Below are 20,306 nucleotides of genomic sequence, written 5' to 3'. Positions count from 1 at the left end.
GGAATTAATATTACACCTCCTGATCCATCCAATAGTAGGGATGACTCCTCCATGGTCGCAGTAGCATAAGAAAAACCGCTGGTAGACGCACTTATCACTGCAGTGTGTGTGAGACTTTAAAAATGGAGGATGCGGCTGATGTAGCCATGGACATGGCTGTGTTGTTTGGTATGCACAAGTCACATCGTACTCCAAAGGTGTTTCCTTATGTGCCTTATTTTGACAGGTTTTCCTGTAAGGAATGGGAACAATCAAAATGACCCTTTTGGTCCCCAAACGCTGCTGTACGTTACCCTTTTGAGTGGTCACTTTTAAAAAAGTGGGCTAGTCCACCAGTGGTGGACCCTCCTGTTTCCAGGTTGAATAAAGCAACCATGATCCCAGTAGAGGAAACTCCGTCCTTTAGGGACCCGGCTGACAAGAAAGCAGAGGCTGCAGCATACAGCATGTTTACTATGGCTGGTTTGTTCATTGGGCCAGTCTTTGCCTCAGCCCTGGTGTCTCAGACCCTAACTGAATGGGCCAACCTTTTGGGGCCTGGGGGATGAGTAGGTCCCTGCTGCTTATGTTAATTTAGCAGACCAGTTGGTCCAGTTTATTTGTGATGCAGCTTTGGATACAGCTCCTGTGCTGTCCAAACTTTCTGTTTCAGGGGTGGTGATTAGGCGCGTGCTGTGGCTTAAGAATTGGTCCACAGACCAAGCCCCTAAGAAAGCTCTCATTGATCTGCCCTTTCTAAGCAATCACTTGTTTGGGGCTACCCTGGATGAAATCATTAAGGGTATCATGGGGGGAAGAGTACTTTCCTGCCACAGTCAAGGAAAGGGAAGGAGCCTCGCCACAGACAGCCCATTGAAAATTATTTTGTGCTTCTGGGACAGAGAATAAGGGAAATAGGTCTTTTAAATCTTCCCCGGGAGGTTCGGACCAGCAGACAAGACTTCTTCAGCATGAAGGTCTGCCCTCACCCATTATTGGGGTGGGGGGACATCTTTGCTGGTTTCTGGCCTTGTTGACTTCTTTGAAAAAAGCATCAAGGAGATCCACAAAATGTTTCTTTTGGGGGTACCCAGAAATGGGGATAAAGCTTGTCCTTTTCAGGTTTTTTAGGTTCTAAGTCTCCTTGTACGGATTTATTTCCTGCAAAGGTTCAGGGGATGTCTGAACTACCTAAGGTCCCCCTATCACTGTCCAGGGAATTGATTTACCTAGGTCTGATAGGTCTTTTTCTGACCAGGGAGGTCCTTCCTCTGCACAAACTTCAGGGACCACAGGCCACGATTCACCGGCTGCTGTCACAAAGATAGTTCTTTTTCCCATGTCCTCTGACAGATGCCACACGGTAAGGCCAGAATCATTCTCGGCTAAGGCTTCTTCCGCAGTTCCTGCGAGGAATAAAGAGCGAGGATCTTCCAATCATCCTGGTGGCTGTAAACGTCCCTTGGGGGCTTCCTCTCAGAGAAGACTGGTTTTCCCAAGGGCTGATCTACCGTTCTATTTTACAGTCGCTGGTTTTAATGGCTTAGCTGTTGAAAGCCAGGTACTAAGGGATATAGGTCAGCCTGGATCAATGATCCCTACTATGGTGAAGGCAAGGAGGTTGTCTTCAAGCAAGATATACCATTGTACGTGGAAAGCATACAATTCTTGGTGTGAGTTGATTGACGCTCATCCTCGATCCTTTTCTGTGGCTCGGATCTTAACCTTTCTTCAACAGGGCGTTGATTAGAAGTTGGCTTGAGTACCATCAAGGGCCAGGTGTCTGCCTTAGCAATCTTCTTTCAATGACCCCTAGCTACACACTCTTTAGTTCATACCTTCATTCAGGGGGCTCGACATGTGGCTCCACCTGTACAGTCTCTTTTGACGCCATGGGATTTAAGTTTAGTACTTTGGGTTCTCCAGAAACCTCAATTTGAGAATGTTTGAGACTTTCCCTTGCCTGCGTTATCCCAGAAGGTGACATTCTTGGTAGCTATTACCTCAGCCTGCAGTGTATCGGAATTGGCGGCATTATCAGGTCATAGTCCCTATTTAGTGGTCCATAGGGATAAAGTTGTTCCTCGTCCCTGTCCATTGTTCCTGCCCAAAGTTGTCTCTGATTTACATTTGAATGAGGACATTGTGTTGCCTTCCTTGTGTCCCAAGCCGGCTTATCCCAAGGAATTTGCTTTGCATACCTTGGTTGTGGTCCATACACAAGATCTAGCAGCTACTGAGTCTTTTCGGAGGCCAGGCTCTCTTTTTGTGGCTATGGACAGACCAAGAAAAGTGCTGGCCGTTTCTTCAGCTGCCATCTCCAAATGGTTCAGACAGACGGTGACTCAGGCCTATTCCATTAAAGGTCAGGTGCCACCTTTCCCTGTCAAGCCGCATGCTACTCGAGCGCTGAGTGCTTCTTGGGTCTTCTGTCATCAAGCTTCAATATCGTAAGTTTGCAAATCGGCCACTTGGTCATCCATGCATACATTCACAAAATTCTATAAGGTAGATACTTTGGCATCTGCAGATGCTTCTTTTGGCTGCATAGTTTTGCAGGCTGCTTTTTAAAGAGGGGCTGTTCCCTCTTGAGGGGTGTTTTTTCTTTAAACCTTTATTTTTCAGACGGGCTTCTGTGACTCTGGTTAAGGCACCTGTGCCTTGGTTAAGGGCTCTTATGTTTACCCTTGGGTTATTTTCCCCACCCCTAATTTTCCTTTTGCCACTGCTTTTGGACATCCCTCTACTTATGATTTATGGAGCGCTGTGTCCGTCTATGAACGAAAGAGAAAATGGGAGTTTTGTAAGATCCATTTCTCTGAGTTAATCGACGGACATAGCACCCGCCACTCTATGGAGTTCTGATACTTCTAATACTGCTTGCTACTAAACTGATTACCTAGAGCAGGGGGGGGGGGGGGGTTATATACCAGCAGAAGACAGCCCATAAGCATAGCCAGGTGCTTTTTGTTCTGTCTAGTCCTATTCCTGGCGGAGGCAATATAACCCAACTAGTTATGACTTGTAGAGCACTGTGTCCATCAATGAACTCAAAGAAATTGATTTTACGGTAAGTACAAAAATCCCATTGTTTCCAGTTCTGGGATAAGCCCATCACTCTGTAATATGCTACACAGGAGTGTACTGCTCCTGAGGTAGCACAGTGACCAGGAAATGGTCTGTTGAAACCTCTAGCAGTGGTTGAGGACCCTGGATGTGTTTTTAAATTTGATCAAAGGACAGGTTTTAATTTTTTATCATTTAATCGTTTAAATAGGTTAAATGTTATTTAATAGGTTTATTATTATTTAACCTGTATCTAACATATCAGTAACTTCCCCACATCCTTATTGATGAAATTCACTTTAGTAGGGCAGTATATCAAGATGTAATCTTAATATACAATCCCATTCAAGTTTATGGGCAGCAGTGAGGGAGAAATTTGTTGGCAAGGATGTAAACACCAAAGCAGGCCCTAGCTGTGTAGAGGTAAATAAGAAATTGGAGTGTGTGTGTAGGGAGGGAGTTGGTAGTGGTATGGTTTAGCTAAGAGGCGGGGGGGGGGGGGGTTAAATGCCATGTGGAACATGTACAGAATAAAAAAAAAAAAGATTTTTAAATACTGTTCAGTGGGGAGAGAATTGCTTATTGTCATTTAAAGGGCAACGCTAAAAACACACAAATCCTCGAAATAACGTGCTTGGAGATTGCTGTAATCCTGCATGTAAAGATGCAAATGCAATAAGATGTACTAATTTAAAAGTGCCATTTTGTGTTTACAAACACTGGCCTGGGAACTATCATTGAGCAGCTGTAGCTCTATTACCTCTAAATGTCAGTTCCTCCCCGGATTCCATATGTACACAAACCCATGGATCTATCATTTAGTGCTGCTATCACTACCACCTCTAAATGACAGTTCTCTACAAGCTCAATTTATATTTGGTCAATTACATCACCCAGTATCCCATCAGCTCCTGTATGTAAAAAAGCCGGCAGTGATCCTGGGTTCCTGCCACTTGCAAAAGGAGTAGCGGCAGGTTAAGATGGTCAGGCATGGTAGGTCTAAGAGTCAACATCTCCGGGATTCACTCAATGGGATTGATGTGGATTTACATTGTTGGACTTGATGTTGGATATACATTGGGGGACATTTCTTTCACAATAAACAAAATTTTCCACAGTGTAGGGGTTTTCTATTTATGTTTTTTCGTGAATGGGAGTACTATGTATGGCTCAAAATTTGTGACCTCCCTAAAGTCCCTCACAGACTTCCACATCCTTTTTGGGGAACAGGATGTAAGAACAGCATAATGGGGGTGAGGTGCCTAGCGAAAGGGATAAGGGTCTTTTATGGACCTTTGTTTTCCTTAAAGAGATTTATCAAAAGCTGCAAGCCACCAATAGAAGAATGGCTTCTGCCTGTGTCAGCTAAGGGTTCAATCTGGGGGAATAACTTGCCAAATCTGCCCTTTCTGTTGGCCGGTTCAACAAACTGGGACCAGCTCAGGTTCTGGTTAGACTCTTAGTCGACCCAAAACACATCCCTTGTAGGGCAGTGAGGGGAAGAGTGTTGGTGCTGGGCCAAACAGACAGTAAATACACTCCCAGAAGAGGGGAGGGCTATGATATATATGGAATAAAAAATTAATATAAAAAGAATAAGGGCTGATTTATGAAAAAAAAAGTTTTGCTCAAGGTAACCATTTAGAATCATTGTTTATTCTTGCCTAAAGATGAAAAGTGAAAACTGCTATTGACAACAACTTCAGTTTTGTGCTATTTTTCTCTGGTTTTAATCCATCAGCCTCAAAAAGTCTTAAGAAGTAAGTAGTTTAGTGAATCAAGTGATTTGAGATCACAAAGTATTCAAACTGTTAAATATTCTAATATGCTGGTTCATATATATTGATTATAAGGTGAAAATAAAATGTTTTTCTTGGGTAAGCTACTTGATATTTTATTCTATATGTGCAATTAGAGCAGCGTATCGATGCATTGTAGGCCTGTCTATCAAAAGACCAACCAAGAAGTAAGACTGGGAAAGAGCAAACAAGAGCCCACTGGGAGCTCTCCACTACGACACCCTAATATCGCACAGCTTGTCACCACCTGCCAGAAAAGATGATATTCAAGTTGAATAATAGTAAAGAGCTCTTAAAACCAATGCAAATTCAACAAGGGGAGACTTTTTAATTACTGAGAAATCTGCAGTCTTAAATGTCTTAGGCACTAGAAGGGATACTTAATTAAGCCTTAACCCTCTTCTCTTAGTCCTGCCTGAGAAGCTGAAACCATATTGTGCTTGGTGACCTTTACAGGAGCTGGTCTTGGATGGCTCTAGACAATTGTAAGGTCCATATAGTACAAAGGATGTTTATTATCAGTATGAGATGAAGACGAAGAATAGGGGGCATCCTGAATAATGAAGCTGCACTTACCAATCTCTTTCTTTCCTTTAAAATCATTGCCTCTGTTGGTTCGAGAGAATCAGAAGAAGAAGCAGAGTTAGGGCACTTAATTGGAAATGGGGATGGTTTTTGAGTTGGTTCTGTTTACATAGGATTGAGTGCTTGAGTTGACAGAGGCTGTAATTGAAGTGTGAGCTTTGGAGATTAGCTGCAGCATATGGGATCTGTGGCTTGGCTCTACTCCTTTCTACGTTTTCCAATAAAATTGGGTTTAACTTATGCTTCCCCTCTCTTACCCTCTTGTCTACAGAGAGCTCTTTCAAAGTTAGACATCAGAAGGATACAGAAAGTGATACAAAGCAAGAAAGACCAATCATGGAGAATGAACATGACAGTGGATAGCCAAATTCAAAACTGAGTCTGCAGAAAACTAGAAAACTGTTGAATTAGCAAATATATATATATATATATATATATATATATATACTTGTAGGGCGAGTCACTTTCCCTGTATACAGCAGTCCAAAACACAGGAGGGCTCTCACTCATCCACCCCAAATAAGTATCAGTAAAGAAGGATGCAATCTCCAGATGCAATTTCTTTTACTTCCAAATAGAATTCCATTCAATTACATGCATTGTATCAGCAACTGTACAGCCTCAAGCATCCCTGCTCCACAGGGAAATTGCATCTCTCTCTCTCTCTTTATATATATATATATATACTGTATATATATATATATATATATATATATATGTGTTTTCTTCAAAAAGTTTCCACACTTTTATAGACATATAGATATCTTGCGATATAATATATATACAGTATGTATGTGTGTGTGTGTGTATATATATATATATATATATATATATATATATATATATATATATATATATATATATACACAATTAAAGAAGCAATCAACTTCTAACACACTTAAAAGAAAAGCAGATTTTTTTTCTAACTGCTTATGTCTAACACAAAATGTGCACCCAGAAATGTAACAAGAAGCCACAAAGCCCAGGCCACCTACAACTAAGGTTCAATAGCCAGGTTTGACAAATTAATCCAAAAAAAATGAATAAATACTAAGTAAAATGTGTTCTTTCTGAAAAGTATTTTTTTTTTTTTAAATCTAAAATTAAAAATACACACTGTTTATATAGCCTATATGGAAAACTGTTTAGGAAGCTCATTAAAAAGCAACAGTAGCATTTTTTGTTTTTTTTTTTTAAACAAAATTTGTTTTCTTCTGTGCAAAATGGGATCTGGGTGTAGAGGATGAGGATCAGTTGCTGTATGCTCTGGCCCACCATTTTTTCTCCCAAAGTAAAGTCAAACGCGTATGCTCACAATTACATGTTATTTACTATTAAATACTTTAGTGAAATTATTAGATATAATTTGTTTTACAGTCTTATTGCAGGAATTGACGATGAAATGTTGATAATAAAACAAAAGAAGTCGTTACTATTAAAAAAAGATCAAGTCAATTGAAAGGGCACTCTTTAAGGATTTACCATTAGGTACGAGCATTAGGTGGCACAGGGGAAAAGATGAGCTTCCCCGTATTTTTATTGACAATATTCTTTTGTGTCTTCAGAAAGGAAGTTAGGGGAAACATACCAAACAGTGCAACCGACCAACAGAGTTTTTAACCCCCTCCCCACTTTATTCAAAACAAGCAAGAAGTCCCTGGAGTTGATTTGTTTCACTTTGCATGAGACATACCTGAGTCTGAAGCCGCTGGGCTCACTAGGCTGAGCAGATCCCGTTCTCTTTCATAGTCACTCTTACAGAGAAGCTGTCCATCTTTCAGCACAAACTCATCACCTTTCTGAAGCTGCCTCTCACATACACAGCAGCAGAAGCACGAGAGATGATAAACACTCTTTTGTGCCCTCATGACAAACTCACTGGGAGTGATGGTGTCAAGGCAGGACCCGCATTTCACTGCAAAGAGTCTGTAAGAAAAAGAGAAAAAGTTCTAATAACGTACACATGAGGACTGAAAAATATTTAGGTATTTTCTCGTTACCTTGCCCTTTGGGCTGGCGATACATTATACAATTTTCTATACAATTTTCTTGAAATTTACCTTCAACTATGTTGTACAAAGGCCTGCCTAATTGGATACAAGTGAAAGTGTTGTTTAGCTTTGACCTCATATTATGTGGTTTGTGGTAAATCTAACAGAAAAATGTACAAGAAAATTGAACATGTATGGCCAGCCTTATACACGATATCCTTGTCAAAGCACAATACCATGATCTATTTTTTTTTAGTTAAATAAATGACCAGGTCATGAAATGTTGTGTTTGGATGAAGACAACACAAACTGTTGAGGTCATCGCCAGTCTATCAATTCACCGATACAGTTGACAACGTATAGAAATCATAGCTTTACATGGTAGCCTACCTAGCCATCCATGGCTCATGAAGCAATGGGCACCTGATGTCAATATAAGGACTTTCGTACACTTAATGTAATTCAGAATTGTAGTGCAATGCATTTCAACATGGTAAAATTAAATGAAAATTCCCAGGACGTGGTTCTGTACAGACCAATGCATGTGTTAACTATTTTAATGCATGTAATTTGCTGTGTTCCTGATTATGGCAATACAGATCATGTATGGGTTAACCAGAACAGCCTTAGATATTATATGGTAACCTAATTTATAGGAAAATTCAGAAAAGAAAATTCTTTTAAAGGTGGCCTGGAAGTTTGTTGAGTTGCCCAATACAAAGATATTACATCACCTGTTAGACTGCTATTCTTTGAAATATTTTAAAGTCAAGCATGGGCATTTGTATTCCTCTACAAATTTACATCTAAATCGCTGGAACTAGGTTTAAATTTACTACTAGGCACAGTAGGCTTGTGGCTACTGGGAAAAGGGAAAGAGGTAGCTTTTTCCTTTATAATTATTGACCGCACATTTATCCTCATCATAAGGAGTAATAATGGTCATCACATATTTATGCAGACAAAATATTCTAAGCCAGGTATGCACCTGTAAAATTATGAAATGTTCTGTGTAAATCATGCTAATCTAAGCAGAGGGGAGTTATCTTTGTCAACAAAAATGGTGCACTGAATGGTTCAAGTAATAGAAATGCCAGATTGTTAAACCCCTACCTGAGCTTAGTGCTGACAGCAGAGACTCCAGATTGCTCAATGCTGAAAATGTATATACTTTTGTGTAACACTGACAGTACCTTTATTTGAGGACAACTTTTTATATGTCTGTTATCAGCACTCAGCTCAGTCAGGGATAGGATAGCCTGTGCAGGTCTTCCAGCCTGAAGCTTATAAGGGACCTGGATTGGACAGCAGTTGGTGCAAGCCATCTAGGTTCCAATCCACTACTTCTTGAGATTAAGCTATCACATATCTGTCTTTAGTCTGCCATCTTGGGCACATTTCTCCCAGGCTATAGGCCCTTTCTCTGAATTCTCATCCAGAGGCCTAATGTTCGAAAAAAAAAAAAAAAAAGAAATGTCCACTCCATTTGCATTTTTCAACACTTACTGCAGTCAGCAACTTCTTTCAACAAACTCGATACTTGACATATTGCTGTGCAGAGCACTTCCTAGTGCATCGTAATATCCTGACAGCAGTCACTAACAGTGTGGAGCGCTAGTTTGCTTAATGCAGCCATCTTCCCTATTCTTCTAGGAAGCACCAGAAAATTGGTTTCGCTCCCCTCTGGAATGTTCAGTTCTTGGATCAAGGCCTTACTACTGCAAGCCGCAGACTCACAGCTGAGGATCAAGGGTGGCAAGACCGCCTCCATTTAGCATCCTGCTTGATTTCAAATGTCCCATTCACGATCTTGTCCAGCTGGGCATTCTCACTTACTATTCCTGAGATATGATCTACATGGTACAGCACCAGAGTGTCCTGTTCGCATACCCTGCTCTCCCTGGGCCTCAACCACAGTTGGTATTATATGGGCACTAGTTTCTCCAATTACATCACTACAGGAGGGTCAAAACTAAAAGGGGCATGAACACCTGCCAACAATCTCAGCTTGCTATTTCTGATAGGATAGGGACAGAATATAAGTAAATAACCAAAAGTAAACCACCCATAAAATTTAAGGTTGCATTATTAGAATGATTCAAGTAAAGGCTAAAATTATTAGAAATGTCCATTTGTGCCTGGTTCTCTGATGTAAAATATCAATAGCCTACAGTTCTGTATGAACAAAGTTTTCACTGAGAATTCACTAAGTGGTCACTTTACGTTACAAACCCACACACAGTATTTTTTTTCTATACACATCCATATATAATATAAGTCAAATATAATAAAAATAATACAACATTAATATGACAACAGTTTTCAAATGTGTCTAAACAAAAATACATTAGCTAATTGTTTTAAAATGTATAATTACCTGGAAATTGGGAAAGTCAGATACCAACAATGTTTGGTATATGTACATGCATAATAATAACTCTGTCGTCAATGCACTATCCTAGATAGCAAGCAATTGTGCTGCAAGTTTGAAAATGAGTTGCTAAGCTATTGCTATTGCTAGACTTGCCGGGCTTCACAAGCTTGTTGCACAATTGCAGTCCGCATTGCATTCCATTGATTCCATATCAACTTTCTTTGCAAACATTCTGCAAGTCTGATGCAAGTTCTGGTTCAGTTATGTTGTGCAATATTCAGGGTTCACTGTGGATGAATTTCCATGCTGTAGACTTGCCGAAATCTTGCTGTAGACTCATAAATTCAGCTTTTCTCTTGCTATTGACTTGCCACGCAAATTTGCTACAAATTGGAAAAGTGTCGACTAGAATTTGTGCTTCAAGTACTCTGCAAGTGTACAACATGCCAGTGAAAATGTGCAGCAAGATAACAAGACTTACAATTCAACACTGCCACAAATTTGCGGCAAGTTATCCTTGCTATCTGGGATGTTCAGATAAACAGCTATTAACATTTACATTTTGAGTTAGTCTAACAACTTATAAGGTCATAGGATCTAGGTTGAATGTTTTGCCGGTTAATCCTCTTTTGGAGCACTAGAGCAAAATTGTTTTACTTATTGGAACCAATCACTAGCATAACTGTTATTCAACCTGTCCCTGGAAACTGAGGAATGGTAACACATAACTGGTGATATACTGTATAAGCTTTATCTTTTTCCTTTTTATTTTAAAACTGTTTTAAAGAATGCAAATTTTTGTAATACTTTTTATTTCCTAAAATCGTAAAGCCTACAAATGTAAAGGTTAACTCTAAATGAAAAACTGAATTCTGAGATGCACAGAGAGAGAACAGTCTTACTGCAGGCTCTGTACTTTTATTTTTTATCTATGCATTGCTGTTGTGTACCAGACCTCCTCACTCCTTTTTCAATAATCTGATAGTCCTGGAAAGTACCTGCTTGAAATGCTCTTACACCCACTTTTTGTTTCACATGTACAAAATCTTATCATGTGAAAATGGCAATACTACGATGTTTCTTTCAGCCTTTATTAGGGTTGATTTACTAAAACTAGAGAGTGCAAAATCTGGTGCAGCTCTGTATAGAAACCAATCAGCTTCTTGTATTTTTTAATTTTTTTTTTTTTGTCAAAGCTTTATTAACCAAGCTGCAGTTAAAGTCCGATTGGCTACCATGTACAGCTGAACCAGATTTTCACTCTCCAGTTTTAAATCAACTCCAATGTATTTCAAACCTGCCTTGTAGGTTTGAATGTGATTTGTGATGCGAAAAGCAGAAAGAGAATTCACAGGATTCACGAAGTATACTCCTTCTGCTCCCATTCTTAATCATGTGAGGTAGTTTGAGTGCTATTGGTGAAGTGGATTACAAAGAACCAAGATTAGGGTGAACTGACTAAATTGCCTGATGTAAGCACAGCTGCTGTGTGCTGAAATGTGGTAGTAGCTTGCTTTTAGCTCACCGATTGATTTTGCTTATTTTTCTGAGTTACCCTTTATTATGTTTATCTCTGATGTTTTAAATATGTTTATATATCCAAGAATATATATAATATCTCTTATTTCAATACTTATAAACCCTTTGAATGTTGTTGTGCATGGTATTAAATTGCTGATTGCTGCAGAGCAGGATTCTATTAGCTGTTGTAGTAGGTCATCATATAAAGGGACAGTTTAGAGTTGTTATTGTATTCAGGATTGTAACATGTGCAAAAGTTGAGGAAAAGAGCAAGCAATGGGCATTGAAAGTTTTCCCAGCGCTGAATGAATGCTGGGCACAAGGTCACCTTGGCCATTACAACATCCTACACATAGGTGATACTAGGTGTGTGCACCTTGGCCTAGACGGTCACTGTCACCACCAATATTGGAGGTATAGTGTTAAATGTTTAAAAATATGACTTACAGTGACCAGACATTGAAATCATTATTCACAGTTTCCTCTTATAGGACTATTTTGCAGATGGGCAACCAATGTGCAATGACCTGGCTTCCTCTACACCTTGTGTGAAGCAAAATTGATGATTCAAGAAGTTAAGTCTTTGGCGTGGTAAAGCCTTGGTAATTAAGGCTCTCCAGGCATTCAGTGGTAATCCAATGAAGGGCTATTTCCCATAAATAAGTAAGGAACAATCTTTCCTTAAGCATCTGAGCTTTATCATATACTAAGCCTACTGAGAGGTCCAAAGGAAAGACAACTTGTGTAAACTGTCAATTGCTTCACTACTGTTATCAAGTTTCATGAACCGCATCCGTGGAGTATGTTAACTATAATATTACCGGAGACATAACTGAAGCAAATTCCTAAGACTTTGCAAAAAAAAAAAAAAAGAAAGCATAAGTATTTTTGAGTATGATGGAATATGTCAGCCCTTACCCTGTGACAAGTCTGGAGGAGGGGGATACACAATGTGTACTGATTTCATTATTAGAATAGAACAGAGCTAATCTTCTTAAACCCAGCAATAACATGGCTGAAGATAACAGAGCCTCTCAGTTGAGCTATATAACCACACACGTCCCTCAACACAAATGACCCTTTACAAATCCTGATCCTGTCCAGCTGTTTAATCAGTAGAAGGACACCAAGTTACACACTGCCTATTTATTCAGATATTGCATCTAAAGGCCAGAAAGTGCACAACGCAAATGCTATACTTTTTCTTGGTCTGCTAGTTTTCACATACTGTACATAGAACGTGTTGACATACATACAAGGATGTCAGAAGAATAGAAGATGTTCTCAGTCATAAAAGTTTTCAATATGGTGCCCATGGAAGAAAAAGAGACAGTATATTGTAAGATTGCTAAAAAAAAACAGCCCTAAAATTTATGGAGACACCCTGTTTTTTCTCAGCTCACCCAGTCTCCCTGCATGATAAATCTCCCTTCTCATTTACCAGAGACTCAACCTAGCCCTCTTCCCTGCATAGGTGGAAGGTAACCTTCACTTGGCCACAAAGATCTGATATGTCCATCATATATTTAAAATGTGGTTGTTGTATATTTTGCTGATATGGTTTTTATGGACATTGCTTACTATTACTTCTTTTGTTACACAAAATAAATAAAATTACCTGTTTTTGTTCTTTCTATCTAAATGTGACACAGTACTAGTACATGTCTTGTGTATGCTAGGTGTAATTCTTAGTATTTATTCTCATTCTGTAGGTAGGGTTGCTGCCCACTAGTCCTTTTCTTTTTCTGTATGCTGGGTGTAATTCTCAATGACCTTGATTTACCTAAAGTGGTTCTAAGAGCAGAAGGCTTTTTTTTTTTTTTTTTAATGCATTCTATGCATTAAGATAAAAAAACCTTTTGTGGGAACAAGCCCCCCTAATACTTAACTGAGCCCTATATTGAGCCAGCGATGTTGAACAAGAGCATCCTGATTGGCTGAGCAACCGGTGTCAAAGTCAGTGATCCAATGAGGAGAGAGGGAGGTGGGGCTGAGCCGCAGCTTCCAGTGTTTTTTGTCAAAGCTTAATTAAACAAGCTGAAGTTAGAAGCTGATTGGCTACCATGCACAGTTGTGCCAGAGTTTGCACTATCCAGTTTTAGTATATCAATCCTAGTGATTATTGCTAGCGGCTATAACTGCTGACAATAATCGCATGAAAAATCTGACAAGCTTGTTATACCCAAATTGATCAATCAATCAATTTGGGTACAATCAGCCTGCTCATACATAGTTCAAATCTCGGTCAGTCCCTGCTGAACTGGCCAAGATTTAAATCCCTCTATGGCCGGCCTAAGGAATTGAGCATATTCACGTTGCAAGGGAATTTTTACGTAGTAAATGTGGAAATAATTACCTTCACAAAGAACACCCAATCACTTGCAAGGAATATTTAAAAAAACAGGATGTTTTCTTGCCCACATGCACTAAGTTAAGTGAAAAATCTCTTTGCAAAATGAACATGATTAAAGCGGAGCTTCACCCAAAAGGGGAAGTTCCACTTTATCCCCTCCTCTCCCATTTTTGGGCACATTTTTTTGGTGGAACTGGGTACTTAGATTTGATAGGTACCTGCTCCCACTTTACGGCTGTGAAGTTGCAAGGTATCACAGCCGGCTTCCTAAAATAAGCATGCCAGCATCGGGACCTGCAGACCCGCCTGGGCAGTAGTTAAAAAGAAAATAACGCGGGCCAATTGCCCTCAACTTGGGGGGGGTGGGTGCTTTGGGGCAGGGGGGGGCTCTACCCCCTACTCCAAAGGGGGCAAGGGCCTCTTCCTGACAACCCTGGGCTGTGGTTGTTGGGCTTTGTGGACGAGGGGCTTATCAGAATCTGGAAGCCCCTTTTAACAAGTGGGCCCCCAGATCCCACCCCTCCCCCCTATGTGAATAGTACCCCTACCCATTCACCAAAAACGTGTACAAAAGTAATAAGCACACGAGACAGTTTTTGACAAATCCTTTAATAAAAAATAAAAACATAAAAAAATAGTGTCCCTCGATATAAATCCATCATCAATAATGCCGCCTGTCGACCAAAAAAAGAGAAAAAATTAAAAACGCTAAGGCTTGGGAGGCTTCCTGCCGTATGCCTGCTCCACGCTTTGACATTTCTTATATAGGCAAGGGGCGAGGCACCTGGCTACATCATCCAGTGGCACTACCCCCTTCTGAACCAAAGCACCCACCCCTCCATGTTGAGGGCATATGGCCTGATATAGTTAAGGAAGGGGGGGCGCTTGCTCATCCCCCCTCCCCTTTCCTGACCCGCCAGGCTTCATGCCCGGATAAGGGTCTGCTATGAATTTTTGGGGGGACCCCACGCCATTTTTTTCTTTATTTTTTCAATAGCCGGATGCCGGCAATTGTAACCGCAAGTCATTTTAAATGGGATTTGACTCTGTTTTTTTTTTTCTTTAGAAAGGTCATTTTTTATGCATGCTACAGATGGGTCACTTTCAGGCACATTAAAGGGCCCCCCCAAAGGCACTATATTTAAAGGAATTTTTCATTTTTATTGTTGCACTTTTAGCAAAACTAAAATCAATGCTCCTGAAAATGTATTGTTTTTTTTTTTATTGATACATGTCCCCTAGGGCAGTACCCAGACCCCCATACCCCCTTTTATGGCCAATTCCTTGCATATAAGCCTTCAAAATGGGCACTTTTGAATCTTCCTGTTCAGCTCCTATAGACTTCAATGGGGTTCACCATTTGGGTTGGAACAGTTCCCTTGTTTGGGAGTTCTGCTGTGAACTGAACAGGAGGGTGTTTAGCCCACTCCTACCTATATGTCAACCCAGGCTTTGAAAGAAAATATTTCATCAAGTGATAGCAGGGGAAGCATTGATTGCACTTGCTGTGAGATCTAGCTGGAGAACTTTACGTCAATGACCACTGAGACTGGATCATTTGTGTCCTTAAGAGCCGGTTCACACTCATGCGGCTGTGGCATTCGCATGTAATGTCGGAGCGCACTGCTCCTTCATTACATGCGATCGGCTGTGCGGTGTGAGTTTAGCCATAAACTTTGTATGGCTAAATTCGCACCGCACCCGCAGCAAACACGCACAGGACCCTTTTTTGCAGCCGCATCAGGATCGGATCGCACAGCAGTTCACACTTGTGCGATCCGATCCTGTGCGAACTGTCAGATCGCACTGCGATATGCGATCAAACTGGGGGTGTCGTTAAGATTACATTGACACCCCCAGCGTATCGCATATGGCAGTGTGAACTGCCAGGGGTCTGTTTGCGATGCGGGAACAGGCTGCGAATTCACAGCCTTCCCGCATCGCATAAATGTGAACCGGGGCTTAAGCTTTTGGTTGGGTGTTGTTCATAGGTAGCCGTGACTGCTGAAGGATGACTAGCATTACAGAGGAGTCCATAGTTTACAGTATCAATTGTTGTTTGCTTCTGTGGATTGTAGGAAGAATGGGGTTTTAAAGTTTGCTAGAGTTTATAAATTCTTATTGCTGGCATTTTAAATAATGACCACCAACCACCAGCACTATGTCAGATTAACATAGGTGTCTTTAGGAACATTGATAGTGTGAAGTGACTTTGTTAAAAATGCACAGTAACTCATTGAAGCCCATCTGATTTTAGTTTACTGTGGTCAAGTAAATAAAAGTGTATTTCTTAGTGGCTTCGTTGGGTTCCTGCAAATTCTCCAGCATTCAGTCCTGCTGGCCAACTAGACTTATTTTTTTTTCATAACATTTAACTTAAAGCAGAGGTCTTGTACTATTACTGACCATACCACATTTATGCCCCATGCTAGTTATAAATTAAAACCTTTTGCCCTTTTCTGTCTCTATACATGGTCACTGTACCTTACAGTGCTTTATTAAACAAGCAAAAAATATACCCTTCATGCAAGCAAAAAATATGTTTTTGTTTGAATTCAGCTCTATGACACCATGTTATTGCTGTGTATGTCCAGTGGAATGAAGACGTATTCAGCAGAAGTATGCAGCCACGATTATCTTAAACAAGCATGTATACAATAATGGTTCCGGAATAAGCTTGATAAAAAGGTACATCCCAGGCCTCCCTACTGACAGAAATAAAACACACTCTGTATATCGAAACTATTCCCAAGGTCAGGAAATACTTCTGTCCTCCTACAACGCTTCACCCTATCCTTTCTACAACACAAGCATACTGTAAATGTTGCCATCTACAGTCAAACATCTTTATTCACTCTAGAATACGTATATGTTAAAAAGAAAAAATAATAATTTTAATTCTGAAAATATTAGGAAGAATTTTCTGAACTTGAATTGACATTTATTTAACAAACTGAAAAAAAGATAACACTGGTGAAGCAACCAGATTTAAATTTATTAAGAACAAAACTATTCTTCTTTAAAAATGGATACTAAATATTGTATGAGCCATTGTTATTTTCCGGACTAAAGTATCCAATGTAATGTGTACTTACAGGCAGTGTTCTGCCTGTGTATACAATAGTAATGTGGTATATGGCACAATAAGTGTTGTGTGATGCAGAACAGCAAAAAGAGCAAAAAAGAGTCCAATTGGAGCATTCAGGATAACTTTCCATAGCTCTCAATGCACCAGATGGAGCAGCTCTAAAGAGACTGAAGTATCTCTGGGTGAACAGATAAGAAGAACAGCAGGGTGCAATCTGAGTGTACTATATTAATATATTGATTGTGGAAGGGGCTGAAGGGTTTTCTTGGTACCAATAGACACACAGCAAAAACATAAAATCAAGTAAATTTTATTACAAAAAATAGCAGCAAAGCATAAAATTACAACAAAGTGAAAATATGCATTAAAAGAGTTTTTGTTCTCATTGCACCCTGTTACTCTGACCCAGATGTGTTATAGTCTTTAGTCACATCAAGTGGGGGTAATGCTGTGAAGAAGTAGAATGATATTATAAAAAAACGTAAAAACACAGCTTGTCAGTACTCAACTAGTTTTGCGGTTTCCCGTTTCTTCAGGAGTTTGAAGGGTGAGGCACCAAAGAATTTTTTAATGGGTGCATGAACAGGATGGAAAAAAAAAAAAGGCAGACAGGGGCATCAAAACGAATCTCCATGGGCGGATGTGAAAGCAGACATAAAGCCGCAACTACCTGTATAGCCCTCTACAGATGTCAACCATGACTGGTATATGAGGAGGTATTTCGCTTTTCCAGTGTTTCCAATTTAAAAAGACTCAGTGTATTAGTTGGGAAGAATAAATAGTGCCCACACGGTTGTCCACAGTGCCAGGTCAACCAATAGCGACAAATCAAAAGTAGATAATAGTAATGAAGATACAAAAAGAATATAGCGTCGTTTTTTTTGTATCGTGTATTAGGACCCGAATCCACTACATTAGGACATCACAGCCAGTGATCAGAGATGATATAACAAGTAGGTTCCCATATCGATAGGTGTATAAGGAAACACCGGTTAGGAAAAGCCTGTCAGGGAGACTCCTACAGCATGGCCCAATGTCTCAGTACATTTCCTAGCAATGCTACACTGAAGAAATGTCTCCTCTTACACTCAGCTAGCCTTCCCAAATCCCCAGCTTGTTAAATGTCTCTTATTTTTGTGTATTATATTGGGGATGCGGTGCAACATGAGGACCTATCAATCCTATTGTTTTTTATATTGTAGCCTTCTTTGTTTCTGATACTTTAATCCACTTATGTTCTTAACTACTGATTGATCAATTGATTCAGTATTTATTAACTTATATTCTATTCTATTCTATTCTATTCTATTCTATTGAACTGTTATTAGATGAAAATCTGTATATTTTTTTGCCTCTGGTAAAAGTTTATTCTTGCTCTGATTTTTACTAGTTTAGCAAACCAGTCTTAAATCACTAAAAAAAAATAACAAATAAAAGTATACTTTTCCTAACATCAGCCAATTAACCAGTTTATTTTCTTTGGTTATTACTGTAGATATCAGCTGATTGGCTGGTTTGGGTCTTTGCAAGGCATGTGTACCTATTATTTAGTCACCAACATAATGGTCTCCCTTTACTCTTTATGTTCTAAAGGAGAAACAGAACTCCATAAAATAATAATATGGCCTTCATGAATCCCTGATACTATAAACTATGGAATCTCCCACAAGGCTAGGCATCCTGTGGCTCCCTATGAATGTCACCCAGCCAAAATCCTAAAGGACACAAATAACCTTCAGCCCTAAAATGCCTAGACACAAAATCCTGCAGATATCCTTAAAGTAGTGGTGGACATACAGCATTACTGACACTTTTTAACACAGTAATAACTATGCAGATACCATAACTTTTTTCTGTTTAGATCAAGTTTAAAAAGTTCTGTCATATGACCCTGCATTCTTTTTATAATGGGGATGAGGATACAGGACACTGTGCAGACACATATTGTGCCTGTATTTCAGAGTCTGGTCAGCCTCGCAGGCTGTGAGTGAGCAAGGGGCATGTTCAAGAGGCAGACTGTGATTGGTAGGGGGGCATGGTAGGTTAACAAACTACCCAATACAGGTATGCTATGTGAGGATGAAAACTGACCATGCAAGCAGAGATCAGCTTTTGTGCATTCTGTATTCAGTTTGGAACAAGAAAAAAGTGACTGGCAGGATCAACCAGGTACTTCACATGGAAGAAGTACATAAAAATAATAGTGACTATCATTTATAAAATACATAAATGGGAACATACACATAAAGAAAAAAATATATTATACATTTCTCACTAACAGTACAACAGTTATTCCAAGAGAGTAATTGTAGCATATTCTGAAATGAAAATTCTGGATGAAGCAAATAAAATGCTACCAGATTCAATGCATGTGGTCAATTTAGAACAAGAAAGAAAGTGACTGGCAGGATCAACCAGGTACTTCATATGGAAGAAGTACATAGAAATGATAGAGACTATAATTTATAAAATACATATATGTGAACATACACATAAAGAAAAAACTATTTAGGGTAATATATGCTGGATTATTATGAAATGCAAAGTTCTCTATCCCAGGCACCAGTAGAGGGCCCTGTCACAAAGAATGACAACACTACAGAACCCCTTGCTGCAGTCCCCCATTGGCAGGCTGCAATAAAAAAAAAAAAAGCAATGGGGGTTCAACAGGAGACTTGGGACTGTTCCCTGACAATATTGTAACTAACAGGTTTACTCAATAAAAAGAATGTTCATCATTTGTTGATTAATTAAATAATTGAACACTACATTGCTTCACACAGTTAGGGCAAAGTCATACTGGTCTATTTAACACCACATTGGAAACATTTAATGCTACTGAAAATTAATACAATACAATTATGTAATAGTTGTTTTTATGCCCTTTGTCTAAAGGCTGCATTATTATACATTTCTCGCTAACAGTACAAAAGTTATTCCAAGAGAGTAATTGTAGCATATTCTGAAATTAAAATTCTGGATGAAGCAAATAAAATGCTACCAGATCCAATGCATGGAAAGATGCTTAATGTGCAAGCGCGACATCTCTCTTACTGCTATGAAGACACATAAGAGTTGGATAAACAGTAAGAGCTGAAAAGTTCATTTAATGACTCCAGGCCAGATGGCATCACGTCTTTCCAAACCTTTCTGGAGCTATTTATAGAAAGTGATCTAATTACATGCACAATTCATAGTAATTGTGAGTAATTTAGCAGTGGATGCCACCATGGCTAGACAGCATATTAAGACAGTAAACCTGTTTGGAAAACATTGCAGAGGGATTTAGGCTCAATAAAGTTACACGGTTTGAAACAACTAAATTTAACACTAATTTGATACTAAATTTTGCAGCAACAGATTGTCTGATTTTTTCTAATTAGTCATCTTCCTGAGACCATGAATGTTGTGAGTTTAAAATCTTTGAAGTTACCTTATAAACAACAGAGCACACATAGAGCTATTGTCCATGACATCCAATCATGTTTCCTGTTTGATTGTCTTTAAAGTCGAAGCAGAAATCTGTTTTTTTTTGGTTTGGTTTTGGTTA

The 20,306-nt window shown here is 39.4% G+C and overlaps 1 protein-coding gene across 1 annotated transcript in view; it reads right to left on the bottom strand.

Moving 5' to 3' along the window:
* The window catches only part of LMX1A (LIM homeobox transcription factor 1 alpha), a 153,023-nt gene that overhangs the window by 21,083 nt on the left and 111,634 nt on the right, over nucleotides 1-20,306 (bottom strand). The window contains exon 4 of the mRNA XM_082266472.1: nucleotides 7,123-7,355. Within this exon, the coding sequence (XP_082122598.1) occupies nucleotides 7,123-7,355 (233 nt within the window). The remainder of the gene's footprint in view (nucleotides 1-7,122; nucleotides 7,356-20,306) is intronic.

This window comes from Pelophylax lessonae (genome assembly GCF_965119305.1).
Source record: "Pelophylax lessonae genome assembly, chromosome: 8".
NCBI classification, from domain to species: domain Eukaryota; kingdom Metazoa; phylum Chordata; class Amphibia; order Anura; family Ranidae; genus Pelophylax; species Pelophylax lessonae.
This window is presented reverse-complemented; position numbering and strand designations above follow the sequence as displayed.